Raw genomic sequence first — 13,741 nt, 5'->3', positions numbered from 1 at the left:
ACAGATTTAGGTCCAAAAAAATAGTTGGAAAAAATGCTTGCTATCTGCTGGAACACAGTAACTATACTGAAACAAATAATTTTGCTTTTACGATGTATTACTTCCACAACAGAAGCTATCCCCAAAACCAGTGTTCTATATTAAAGGAGTCAACCCACATATAGTAAGATGTCTTCCCATTCTACGCTGCAATTAATTTTCAAGCATCTATCAGCTGATACCTTAAAACACTTCAGTAATTCGTTGAAGGCCAAGTTTTTGTATGGATAATTGGGCTAAGAAATTATACTGGCCTATGCTGCTGTATCAGAGGGGCAGCACGTACATGACCGCTGAAGCTTTTGGAGTTGTGACTACAGCTTCCCATTGCCCGCTTGCAGCTAACGCTACCAAGGAACAAAGCAGCAGGATACTAACTAACTAACAAAAATAAATAGCTGCCTCAGGAAGGACTTTTCTTGGACCACTTCCAACGTACACACCACCATTTCTAGACCAAGAAACAGGCATCAATCACATGACCATGGAAATGTGAACAAAGCATGTTTATCAAAATTAATACAACTTAGCCTGGAAAGCTTACACTACCAGAAATTCAGAGTTCCCTTCTGTTTCCTCTGAAGAAAAATCTATTTAAACAGTTAACAGTAATGTGTTACTGTTTCTTCTTCCTCATATACTACAAAATTCTGTCTATCCTCTTTCTACCATGACTGATACCATGTACCAACAACCTACTTCTACCATGCTGTTTCTCAGTCTAGCAGGAACCGTCCATTCTCAACCAGCAGGGCTCATTGACATCGAGATACTTTTACAATAATTTTCTGAGGGGAAATTTTAGCTCTACTTCCTCTGAAAATGCAAACGGCAGGACCTACATTCACTGAGAGCTGTCTAAAAATTTAGAACATTCTCATAACAAAATCTATTTTTAGAAAAACTTAGGACCAAAAAATTTTAGCTAATTAGCTAATATAAAGTCCTGTAAATGTTACATGGAGTTACTCAACCGACCTACAAGTGCAAAATACAAAGCTGGTGTAAAAACAAAACTACTGAGGACAGTAAAACTGGGGCTTGGGCGGGGGTGTGTGTGAAATTTTAAAACCAATGACATTGAAGTTGAGGTAATTAAAGAGAAATACTGATTCTTTCTTTGAGAAGTTCCTTCAGAAACCCAAGAGACAAGAAGGCATCTGGGTTTGGGCACTCTACTCTCAGAAAGAACTGTTTGCCCTACCACACAAGAAGTCTCACTGGCAAACAGCAGGTTAGTAGAGACAGTTCTTGGGAACCATTGTGGCACAAGTGGAAATGTAAAAAGATGACTGGAAGCATTGATTCTGCGTGTTTTCCAATAGGTGCTTCTTAACCATACCTATCACTTTCTTCTGAATCTTCCTGTCCATTTGAACAGATGATTTGGTCAGTTTGAATCTACCCCATCAGTCCCTCTAAAACTGAACCCCTTTCAAGCCAATCCAAGTAGTACAAAGACCTTTTGCCTTGTTTGCAGTGATCAACCTGTAAGACTATTACTGTACGAGTAGTTAGTGATCCACATCCAGGTATACGCCCCTACCACAGATACCACACGACTGGTACTGAATCATGCTGTGTCTAATCAATAGTAAAATTAATGAATGTACACCTAATCAATGTGTAATTAATCAACGTGCATTTAATCTTAAGTGTATGTACAGTATGTTGTCTTTTCCACGTGAAGTATTCCATGCACCTGCTCAGAACTGCAGCTTTATTAATGAGATAAGGATATTAGAGTGTGTTGTCCAAGGGACAACTTCAAAGCCCACATATCAGACCTGACCGCTATCAGTGGGTGATTGATGAACCCGAACTGTGAGCAAAACCCCATAAGAGTACTAGTGAACTCAAAGAACATGAGATTTAGTGTGCCATGCCCTGACCAAAGATCCATCCACAGCCCTATCATGTCAGGGTTCCCAGCATCAGAAAGGACATACAATTTTATGCCTTGCTATCACCTTTTCTGAGTGATTAACAGTGATCTGCCTTGCAAGTGTTTGTGCCTTTCTTATTGGGATCCTGAAAAACTCAGTACTTTCTCTCCCACCATAAGAATTATGTTTCATTTTTTAATCTACCTTCCTCGCACTGAAAAAAAATGTGTTCAACAACATAATAAAGGTGTTTCACTGCATACAAAACAGATTGAAACTTACAAGCTCCTCATTTCCTGAACTTTCTGTATGATTAAACTATACATGATGTATACTAAAAGGTTTAGAAAACTCAGATCCTAGTAAGTATGTTCTTCTCCAGTTCTGTACAATTCAAAGCCAGGATGGCAGGTGCGGAGGGGTAACAGCAGACAGAGCAACTACTGTAGCCATCAGTTCACAGGGTAACATAATAAAACACCAAGTGCTTACCTCTGCTGCACCATCTGGCACCCTGAAAGTACACAGGGCTAGAGATCAACTAGACTTCAACGGGCACAGAGGCCTGAGTCTCCGTGTGTGTGCACATGGACTTTGGAAACAGCTCCCGCTAGGCAAAGACTCTTGGCTGTGAAAGGTATCTTTAAGGAAAGGACTCTACCCAGAATGGAAGTAATGCTCTTTTCTCTCAGTTCCATTAGATATGAAGGATCAGTGCAAAGTCTTCTCCTACTTGTTAGGACATGGTGGCTAGAAGTTTTAGAGATACAGATCTTTAATCATCTTATTGTCCATCTTCAAACTCTCCATTTAAATAGGTCAGCATCACAACTGTGATTCCATAGAGTCACTTTCTAGCAATGACCTTAAAAAAAAAAATATGTATTTCACTAGATTTCTGCCATCTTTGACTCCAACATTTGTCTAGAAAGCAAGGTGCTCCTAGAATCTCAATACAGGTCCCAGCCACAGAACAACGACCACATGATGATAAGACACAGTAAAAATCCAAACACAAAAAAAAGCATTAGGCACGCTCAATAGTTACAGTTAAGTCCTAGACCAACTGCACACCCAGAAACAAACCCTGAATGCACAGCAGGATTCCAGAAGTGAAGGCAGGGTGGAGAAGAGCACCCAAAGAGCCCTCAAGCCATTCTGGAACAAGCAATACCCAACATGGTTGTGACTATGATACAGCTTCCTCCATGAAATTCTGACAGATCTTAACAGGAATATATCTCCAGATAAATTCACCAGTTATATTGACAAAAGAAGCAGGTGGAAGTGCCTAAGTGTGGTGGATACAGATTTAATAAAGTAAATAAAAATCAGCGCAGCCAAGTTCACAATGCAGACAAGCTACAAACTTCCCTTAATTAAGTAAATTCCATTATTTAATGTCTTATTCTTGTCTTTTGAACTAATTTTTTAATGATGTGCAGAGAATTGGAAGTTATATTCAGGAAGGCTTCATTTATACACACTGCACTGATATAGTTGTTTGTACCTCATATGTGATTAAATCGCAAAGACCAATTATTTCCTGTATTCTCAACTTGCAATTTCTCTAATGAGTCGCAAAACCCTGTAAATTTAGATATGAAAAATACTCAAATGCTGTGACTGACCAGTAAACCTCTAAAACAGAAGGCTCAGAGGAGATGGGCAAAGGCAATGTGCCCTTGAAGCTCAGGAAACAGTGCTGGGCGTGATTAACCACAGCTATTGCAAAGAGTCTAACTTCACCTCAACGCAATGGGGACTGGAGGGTGGCCTTTGCTTTGGCTAAACAATTATCGAAATTGAGTGCATCAACTGGTAGTGTAAATGTTTCTCCCCAATTTCATCAAAAGAATGTGAACATCTGAGTTAGACAGACCAGCAGGGGGGGATGTATATGTGGTTCAGCCCATATATATCAACATATGCACTGAACAACCAACAATATTTCAAAGGAGGGCAACAGGCTTGAGCTGGTTTCAACCCAAAGATTCCTTTCTGACGACTGGAGATGCCGAGCACTGTGATCGTGAGCATATTACAGAGACTGGTAATGGGAATCACATGGGTATTGTGATTGAACTTTGTATTGCAATTTCTATATTTTGCTAAGTGTAACTTACAAAATATACTTAACACATAGTACAAACGTATCATTCTACTAAATCAGAAATCCCACATAACATCAAATATCTCTAAATACACACATTTGATATTAAACATTACACTCTCTATACATGGATTATCTAAAAGAACCTGGTCAGAGTATTACACTCTGACAAATGCCTTTATGGGAAATAATGGTAACTTCTTACAGCAACAAGTAAAGTGCCAACACTCATTCAACACAAACATCTGTGACCAATTTGCAAAAAGAGTATTTCACCTGCCACTGCAAAGAGCTGTCCCTTACCACCCCCAAAAGGTTGAAGTCTGGAGACTAATGAGCCACTTGTTTTCTACCAGGCACTGTTTGCTCAGGAGAAGAAATACTTTTTGAAAGCTTTGAAGTTACTGTCTACTGTCTTCATTTAAATGGACTCCTTTGGAAAAGTGTGATGACTTTTCACTTCTGAGGGAACAGCTGCAGCAGCTCTGTATTCTAATATTCAAAGAAATTTGTTCCTATTCAACAGAATTTTAGTTTAAACATTTTACCAGGAGACCCCACATCAAAGGAAGTGCACACGGAAAAGTTCTGTCTCTAAAAAAGCCAGAAGGAAAGCGAAACACTAATTTGCATTAATGAGTTCTCCTTGCAGAGTAATTTCTATCCTTGGAGGTCACATAGCTTCAGCCCCTTGCTATTGTGTGTTACTTCATAAGACTTTACAAAAAAAGGGCACTATTCAACCTGGCACAGACACTACCCATTAACCAAAGAAATATAAATACCTAAATTATGAGAACAACCTGCTAAGCTGCCCCATGAGCGTGAAAAAAACCTGCCTTGTATTTTAGTACTATTTCAGTAGTGCTTAGCACTTTCACTATGGCCAACCACCAGCCATAACGCAGACCTATACTCCTTGGTACACAACACTTCTGCACTTCTGACCAACTAAGAAACAGAAATCTGAATATTGGCACCAACTATCTTGAATCTCAAGGTTTGCCCAATCTTAAAAGTTGTAAAATAGTTAAGAGACACATGTATCCCCAATCCCATCAACTTCAGGCAATGTAATAAAGACTACGATGCTCCATTTAACATCTAGCTTACTGACTCTACAGTAGCCTATAAAGCTCAAGAACTGTTTTCAAGTACTAAAAATACTTAAGTAATAAAAATATCTTCTAAAAAAAAAAAAACTTCTCTGAGAAACACGTCTCCACAACCTGAAAAACATCTTACTCTTTCAAGATGTTTCACCCTGTCTTCTTTAACTTAAAAAAATAGAAAGGAAAGTAGGACACCTAGTTCAGCTGAGACTACCAGCACAACAGTAAAGCTGAGCAATTTTCTATCATTGTAGTATATTCCATGTGGTTACCTTGCAAGCCTTGTGAATGACAACTGCCTGCTCTCTAGCCAGAGAAAACATTTCACAAAAATAATGATACCTTAACCTGACTGCAGTGCTGTTGATTGTAGGAGTAACAGCAACAAAAATTCAGCCTAAAACCCCAACACCATGTCTGTCCAAACCACCATATCTTCCTTTAGCCCATTTATATAGTATACAGTTGAAACTTAAGAATGCCAGTCAAACTTTGTATTCAATCACTTGTATTCAATTGCTACAGAAGATGTACTATTTAGAGCATTTCTGTATACTCTCGAGGATGCACTATGATGAATTTAAAGCCTGAAAGCCTTGAGGTGGCATCAGTTACCAAGAATGCACTGACAAACATGCCAGACGAATCTGTATTCAATTGGCCAAAATATTCAGCTTTGATTCCTCCTGTTCAAAAAAACTCTTTGAACACTGGAAAAGTCTGCTTGAAGATTTCATACATTTGTCATTACTTATTAATCAGAAGAACAAAAAAGATACAGAATCCTAAGCAGGCACTAAAATGGTCAAATCAATGCTAATGCCTTGGTGAAAGCGAAGTTTACACATAATAGTACCGGGTCAGCTCAGAAACATCGGAATAGAGCACCAATGGCTCTATCTCACTTGACTCCAAATAGCATACACCTCTGCTTAAATCCTGATTCACGTGAAGCCTTTTAGAAGCTGAAGGCGAAAAGACTTTGGGTCTAAATATCAGTCATTTATCTTGCCAGAGAGTTGCTGCCATTCTAGGAGAACATTTAGGCTTAGAAATAAGATCATATGGCTCCTCTCCAATAGTATGCTGCTATCTCATAACATTTGGAAGTGCTGAGCTTCTCAAAATGATGGACGGCACTTGAACAGCAAATGCTAATAAAGAATTTTAACACCCTGTGATATACTACTAATGTATCCATGAGGTGCAGACTTTAGTTGCCATATAATTGTATTAAGCAAAAACACCAATAGAAATATTTGCTCAGTACTTATTTGTACAAAATAACAAACGAAGCTCCAAGACTCAACCGTTGATTATATCCTTGACAGCTATACAGTTACTTCACAATGTGACAAAATGAAATTCTAATTAAGATCCTGAACTTACCATTTACAACAGTTCTCAGGACCAAGTTAGTATCAGTGCTGATTTAAATGCAAACATAACTCACTGCATAATTACTCTACTTATGGTAATAAGTTTTCTTATTAGTATCAAGAAATCAGCAACATTGTACTCACTAAACTTTTTTTTGTGAATTATGTATGCAGAAAAAGTCTTGCAGAAAATTTATGACTTAAAAATATTTTAAAAGGCTTTGTAAAAGATTCTGTAGGCTGCATCTTCTAATCCATTAGCCATTTCATCCCTTTGAAGTCTTTACGGAATCATGGAGTAGAGTAGAAGTTTAGAGTAGAATGTTTATAAAATAAATAACTAGAAACAGATGCTTGTCCCAAATTTATACCTTGATTATAGTATTTTATTTTCCTTTTCTGCATTGTAACTTTACCATTCCTTCTAGCTTCTACCAGCCACACTGTAAATGCCACTTTTATCACTCAGTGTCAATTAGGTATCACCTGAACTCTTTCACCAATTCAAAAGCAGGTCTCAACTAAAATCTATTTATTAAGTTATTCCACTCTTGCAAAATTCCACAATGGTCTATGGGTGAATTTATATTGAACTGAACCTAAGACTACACACAGAAGTGAGTCAAGCTAATGGTCTGCTTATGCTAAAAGGAGGAGGTCTCACTGCTTTGTCCCTCACTGCTTTTGACATTAACTGGACACTTCATGAGCCCATTCAACTTACTAATTCAACAGAAAGCTGTCCAACTGGGGGCTGGGCTAACCTTCTGCCAGGCTAGCAAGCCAGACAAACTCAACAACCACCACAGCCAATGCAACACAAATGGCAGGAACACAGCTGAGAATAGGATCTTCTTTCAGCAGTAATGAGACCGCTTCATACAGTCCTATGGAAGAGCATGCCAAGACCACCACACACTTGTCAAACTCTTCACCAAAAAAGCAAGCGAAAATGTTTGTTTCTGTTTTGTTAAATTAGCTACCCTGAGAATTGTCTGCATTTTCCTTACACCGCTGCTTCTCCTGACTCACTAAGAGATTATGCCATACATTCCCCACATAAAGGAGTTACAAAGCTTGCAAAATAATGAACTTACATTCTGTGATACATGAACTCAAACCGATTCCATATTAAACCACCTCTAGATTATTACAGATTAACACTTCTGATTTATCTGCATGTGAAAAAAAGGGGAAAGACTAAAACTATCTAATGCTCCATCAACCAGTCAAACAACAGATTAAAAGAGGACAATGACTGTTGAATTAAAAAGAATATCTATGTTTCTAATACAAGACACATGCTGTGTTAACTTAGCAGTTAAGTTACCAAAGCACTGTTAAAAGCTAGGAAGGTATCTACTAGAACTGGTCTTTAGTGAAGACTAAATTTTTTTAAAAAAGAAAAAAAAAATAAGCTCTTCTCTCAACTTATCCTCCAAGTTAAACAGAAGAGATGTGACTTTTTTGCCAACGTAAGTGTAAAGTACTGGGTTCTAATTTTCTGCAAGCTGCAGATGGTAAGAAATGGTAATCAATGAATATTAAAATTCTTGTTTCACCTACTAGTTTAAGAAATCATCTACATGTCAAAAGGAACGCAAACTGCTGTGACAACATCAAGGCCATTTCAGAATTTCTAACATTTTCTATCGCAAATTTCATTCTGATTATTTTGGAGATTACTTTCATGAAACAACTGATGATGCCACTCTGGAACATTTTAAATCGTTTTCAAGTCACTGCTGCCGCAGGCATCCCTTCCCCCTCTGTTTTCGGTTGCATGTACACACGCTCCACCCGTTCATCAGTACTTAGAGCTGCCAAATCCATGACGAGCTAGTCCAGGGTGCTAATTCACTGCCCTCAAAAACCAAAATCTATTCACTGATCTTCAATCTGTTACTTTAGCAACTAAGCCCATTTTCCCTATTTAAGAAAAACACCCATGAAACTCATCAGGAAATTCAACTGCACTTCAAGCACACAACAAATAAAACCAATTCATTTATCACCTCAGGATTATGTGAGGAAATAAAACACCTTTTTCAAAGAAAAAAAAAAAATCTTGACTTACATCTCACTATTCATCCAATCATAAGAATTATCCTGAAGTTACTACTGAAAGACTACAGGCTGAAATTAACAGTCGTCTCTGAAGATCAGCTGCAATTAACCAGGATTCAAAACAATGACGATTAAGGATTTCAGAATCACCACATGATGTTCCTATTAATTACAGTAAGTCTGGTCTGAGTTTTGGTACCAACCTTCTACATGATTTTGGGAACGCCTTTTCAGTTTACATGTGGGAAAAAATGTTACTCTGACCTCTTCTGTTAGCCACTTAATGATCTGAAAAAAACACTACAGAAGGCCTTGGTAACAAAACAGCACTCCTATTTAACAATTTGTATTCATAATCTTTAGAGCGGAGAAACTCAAAGTTGATGTGACCTAAACCGTATTCTTTATTTTTCTACTAAAAGGCAGTCTTCTACAAGACAATCTTCAGTAGAACAAAGAACCTGACAATCAATCTAAAAGATGGTGATAAAAGAAAGAAAGAAAAAAATATCAGACTACAGTTATAGAAAGTTACTTAAAACATCCCAAAGGTACCAGTGGAGAGATCCAAAAGTTACAAAGCCTAGTTTGCACTCAGAGTTATGTTTTGTCTAAACAGCTGCAAGTTCTCTTGACTGCCTACAGTTTAAGAAAACTCCGCTTATGGAAAGAAGTCACAAAATTGTATCTTTCCAAACAGAAATACAAACATAATTCCTCTAAGTCATAGTTTTATTGAGCTAAGCAGAAGTTTTCCTATGATGGGAAATTCTCTCTTCCCCGTTACCATGAGACACATGAATTTTTGCGGAAGCTTAATCATCCCAACACAAGAGACAGGAACCATGAAGTCTTGGGACAAAACATTAACTAGCTTAGAGTAAACATACAATACTGCTTATGAAAACTGAATTAACACAGGAAAACATCAGTTTTCCAAACCATCTTACCACTTCCCAATCTTGAATATTCATCCAAATGCAGGGGGGAAAAAATCCGCCACCATTCAAGGTTCAAACTGAAGAGACCTTTCAAAGACCAACTTGCAAAACAACAACAAAAAAAAAAGAGCTTAAAGATATTCTAACTGTAATCTTTGTTCTACAAGATTACAAAGATTCTTCAACTGTCTCCTGAAGAAAATACATTAAGGATCCTCTCAAGAGAGCTGAAAAGTTCCAATACGAAAGCTGCTAATGTCTAACTGTCTCAAAATGTCAAATGGATAGAAAAACAGCTCAGAAATACCAAGAACACTAAAATAGACAGCTGTAAATATACATGCCTGTCTGGAGCCTCAATTATGAGATCGGGGCGGAGGGGAGTGGAATGAGTAGAGAAGTAACTCAAGTGTTATGGGAATAAACTCAGTCTTTTTATTCATACTGAAGTTAAGCTTTTCTCCTACTCCCAGAAGCCCACTCCATTTTGAAAGCCCTCAACAAACCATAGAATTTATTTCTGCCTTTGACATACATATCTGATCATTTTTTATTTTTCCCCTAGATAAAGCTTTTTTTTATATAAATTACATCTGTCATACAAATATTACTGATTTTTAAACATCATTTATTTCATAAGAAACTTAAGAAATGCTATCTTTGTGCTACCCGCATTCAGAAAACTTAGAATGGGCCATACTATCACATGCAACTTGGTTATAAACTACATCTATCATACACTATTTATGATATTGGTATTCTATTGGTAATAGAAGCAGAAGTCATTAAAAGTCTTCCTGCAATTTTTGTTTTGGTACACAAAATGTAAGACAGCTACTTTTTTTCCCCCCATAAGCGTATTTCTCCTCAATGGCATTATATCGGCTCTGCTTCCCCTGCCCCCAGTGCTGCCCATTCAAAAATCTTTTATTTGCAATGCAGTGACTGAAATGCAGAGGCACCAACACTACTTCTATCAGCTGTCTAGCCTCCCAAAACAAAGATCAATCTTCTAGAGATACTCTCCCACACTCCAAAATTCATACTACCTGACAAGTTCCATGCTCTTTATTACAAATATACAGTTGGAAGACATGATCAAGAGAATTAAGAAAATTCTAAGATTATTTTAAAGTTAAAAAAGAGTTCTGAGATGCGAGATTATAACAACCTACATAGTTTTCAACATAAGCTAGACTTCACAATTACAACTTTCCAGTCATGGAAGAAAATAGTATTTCAAAACAGAACAATCATGGAAGAAAACGGTATTTCAAAACAGTACAATATTCAACTGTAGAAAATAATTTAGTTGGTCTACACCCCAAACTCAATCCAATTTTTCATTCAAGTAAAACTATTAAAAAAGCACCTCTCTTTTCAAAATGGGGTGGGAATAAAAGGAACTCATATATCTCACATAACAACCTATAGCAAAGGAAATTTGATAGCCACCTAAAAAAATCCATCTAACATCTTCAAAGAATACTGATGACACAAGAGGGTGAGGGAAACAACAGTTCTTATCAGGTATATATAGAGAATAATAAAAATAATACATTTCAGAGATTTTTCAATACCCAGAGTCAAATAGAAAGGAAGCTCACAGTCACTATCACCAATGCAAAGGGGCTTTCAAGGTTCCCAGAGCATAAACTGAAGCCCAACATGGAAAAACTGAATTAAGTCCCCAGATGAAGTAATTTCCAAACTAGACAAGAAGGAGAAAGCATAATAGAGCCACTTCTTTCAGTACATAGAGTTTACAACTTTATACCAAATCTTTCAAGTGGTAGAATTCAAAACTTCAGTGCCACTTTTTAATTAAATACTGTCCAAGCCAGCAAAACTAAGTCATTTTTAAGAACGTAGAACGCGCACAAAAACATTTCAACACAAAGCGCAACTGATGCTTCTCAATTTCACCCTGAAAGATAAAATTTAACAAAGTCTTGTAATCTAAGCAAATACCAATCAGCTAATGCTCAGAAGCCCCTACCTAAATAAAACAAGAAACTTCTACTCCAAACATAGAGAGCACTAAATCACTCAAGAGATGTTTTGAGAGAATAAAATCTGCCTGATTAGTTCAACAAGCAGCAGTACCAATAAAGGAAAACGATCGCCCTACAGCTCTTGAACTACAAAATGCAGATCAAAATTCCTACCACGAGATTAACACACAACAGCAACCCTGCGAACCCCTGGAACGGTAAAACATACACACGCACCAGTAGGAGTTGTCACCAAATTGCATGCAAAAATCCTCTTAGCTCCAATGAAGTCAGTGACTCTGATGAGACCTTTACCTTCATTTTTCCATCGAAATCGTACTTGAGTCGATAGTTAAAAAAAAAAAAAAAAGTCTTTAGCAGCAGCAGCACCGGAGCTGAAAAGGTGAAGAGAGAGATGCCCCAAGATCCCAGGCAATCACACTGCTCCCTCCGCCCCCACCTGGAGCAACATCTGCAAGAGAAACCAGCGCTAAAAGAGGGGGAAAACAATAATAATAATAAAATAAAAAAAAATAAATTAAAAAAAAAAAGAAAAACAACAACAAAAACAACAGCCGAACCCTATAGGTCTCCACCGCCTTTCCATTCACGCCAGGCGGGGCAGGCACACGCATGCAGGGAGCCCGCAGAGCTGTCAGGGGCCACCAAGGATTAGGATTAGTCGCCCAGCAGCTCCGGCAACCCCGAGCAGCGGCGGCGCCACCGCTTCCCCCCCGCCCCCGCCGCCCTCGCCACAAGCGCCACCAGCGGCCTCGTCCCACCCGGGGAGGGGCTCCGCACGGAACGAACGCCCCGCACCTAAAAATAAACCTTCACCCCAAATAACCCGTTCCCCCCCCGCCGCCACCACCACCACCACCGCCGCCTTGCCCGCACCCCGTCTCCTCCGCGCCAGGCGGAAGGGGAGAAGAAGGAAAGCGGCGGCTCCCCGAAGCTGGGCGACCCCCCGCCCCGCGGCTCCTCTCAGCCGCCCCGGCCCCGCCCGCTCACCCTGTGGCGCAGGCCGCCGCGGGAGGCAGGGTGAGGGGGGCGGCGTGGAGACGGCGCGGGGTTGGGGGTGAAGAGAGGGGCAAGCGGTAGCTCCCTCAACCGCCGGCTGCGTCCCTGCCGCCTCGCCTCGCCTCTCAGCTCCCGGGCTCGGGGCGGCAGCAACAGCGGCGCGGCCGCATCCCCGCTCCGCTCCGCTCACTTCCGCGGGCGGCAGGGAGGCAGCGGACGGGGCGGGGCGCGGCAGCGGAAAGGGCGGGCGGATTCCCCCCCACCTCCCCCTCCCCAAGAGGGGGGTGCCCGCTCCCCTCTGAGAGCGGGCGGCCCTCGGGGGGCGGTAGTTAAGTCCGCCCGTTGGCCGGCGGTCAGCCACAGCCCTGGGGGGGGGCCTCGCCATAGCGCAGGGAGACGCGAAAAGAAACGCGTTTAAAACGCTCCTCAGCCGCGGCTGGGAGCTCCGGAGGCGCCCCCGGCGCGGAGGCCTCTTTCCCCGCTGCCCGCCTCCGCATCGCTGTCTCCTCACCTCCCTGCCCGGGCAGGAAGGAATAAAGCACGTTACCACGAGGAAGATGGAGCCGTGAACGGCCCGGGGAGCACCGCAGCCCTCCGCGGCTCACCTGCCCGGGCTCGGCCTGAGGGCCTGCTGCCTCGGCGCCGCCGGTCCCAGTGCCAGGACTGGGAGCCAAACCCGGCCCTCCGGGCTCCGGGCTGGTGGTAGGAAAACAAGCCAGGAACACTGGCTGGCTGCAGGGTTCCCCTGTGCCCTGTGGTGCTCCGAAGCAGTTCTTGGATGAAAACGATGATTAGGGGATTGGAAAACCTCTCTTATGAAGAAAGGCTGAGGGATTTGAGTCTTCAGTCTGGAAAAAAGAAGACTGAGGGGGGACCTTATCAACACTTATAAATACTTAAAGGGTGGTTGTCAGGAGGATGGGGCCAGGCTCTTCTCAGTGGTGCCTGGCAACAGGACAAGAGGTAATGGGCACAAACTTGAGCATAGAAAGTTCCATCTAAACATGAGGAGGAACTTCTTTACCCTGAGGGTGGCAGAGCCCTGGCACAGGCTGCCCAGAGCGGTGGTGGAGTCTCCGTCTCTGGAGACATTCAAAACCCACCTGGACGCGTTCCTGTGCAACCTGCTCTAGGTGACCCTGCTCTGGCAGGGGGTTGGACTAGATGATCTCCAGAGGTCCCTTCCAACC

At 41.0% G+C, this 13,741-nt stretch overlaps 1 protein-coding gene across 5 annotated transcripts in view; it reads right to left on the bottom strand.

Annotated features, from left to right (window-relative positions):
* Positions 1-12,767, bottom strand: part of ATP2C1 (ATPase secretory pathway Ca2+ transporting 1) — a 52,002-nt gene extending 39,235 nt beyond the window's left edge. Inside the window, exons 1-2 of one of the 5 annotated variants that reach the window (XM_063325293.1) lie at positions 12,429-12,767; positions 11,847-12,003 (exon numbers count right to left, since the gene is read on the bottom strand). In XM_063325293.1, coding sequence (XP_063181363.1) covers positions 11,847-11,852 — 6 coding nt within the window. In that variant the 5' untranslated portion in view covers positions 11,853-12,003; positions 12,429-12,767. Of the gene's footprint in view, positions 1-11,768; positions 12,022-12,428 lie in introns of all 5 variants that reach the window. The other 4 variants (XM_063325292.1, XM_063325294.1, XM_063325291.1 and 1 more) reach the window with 4 other exon arrangements.
* Between the last annotated feature and the right edge of the window lie 974 nt (positions 12,768-13,741).

The sequence above is a fragment of the Chroicocephalus ridibundus genome, chromosome 2, assembly GCF_963924245.1.
Source record: "Chroicocephalus ridibundus chromosome 2, bChrRid1.1, whole genome shotgun sequence".
Lineage (NCBI taxonomy): Eukaryota > Metazoa > Chordata > Aves > Charadriiformes > Laridae > Chroicocephalus > Chroicocephalus ridibundus.
Note: the sequence above shows the minus strand (reverse complement) of the source record. Positions and strands in the feature narration are given on the sequence as shown.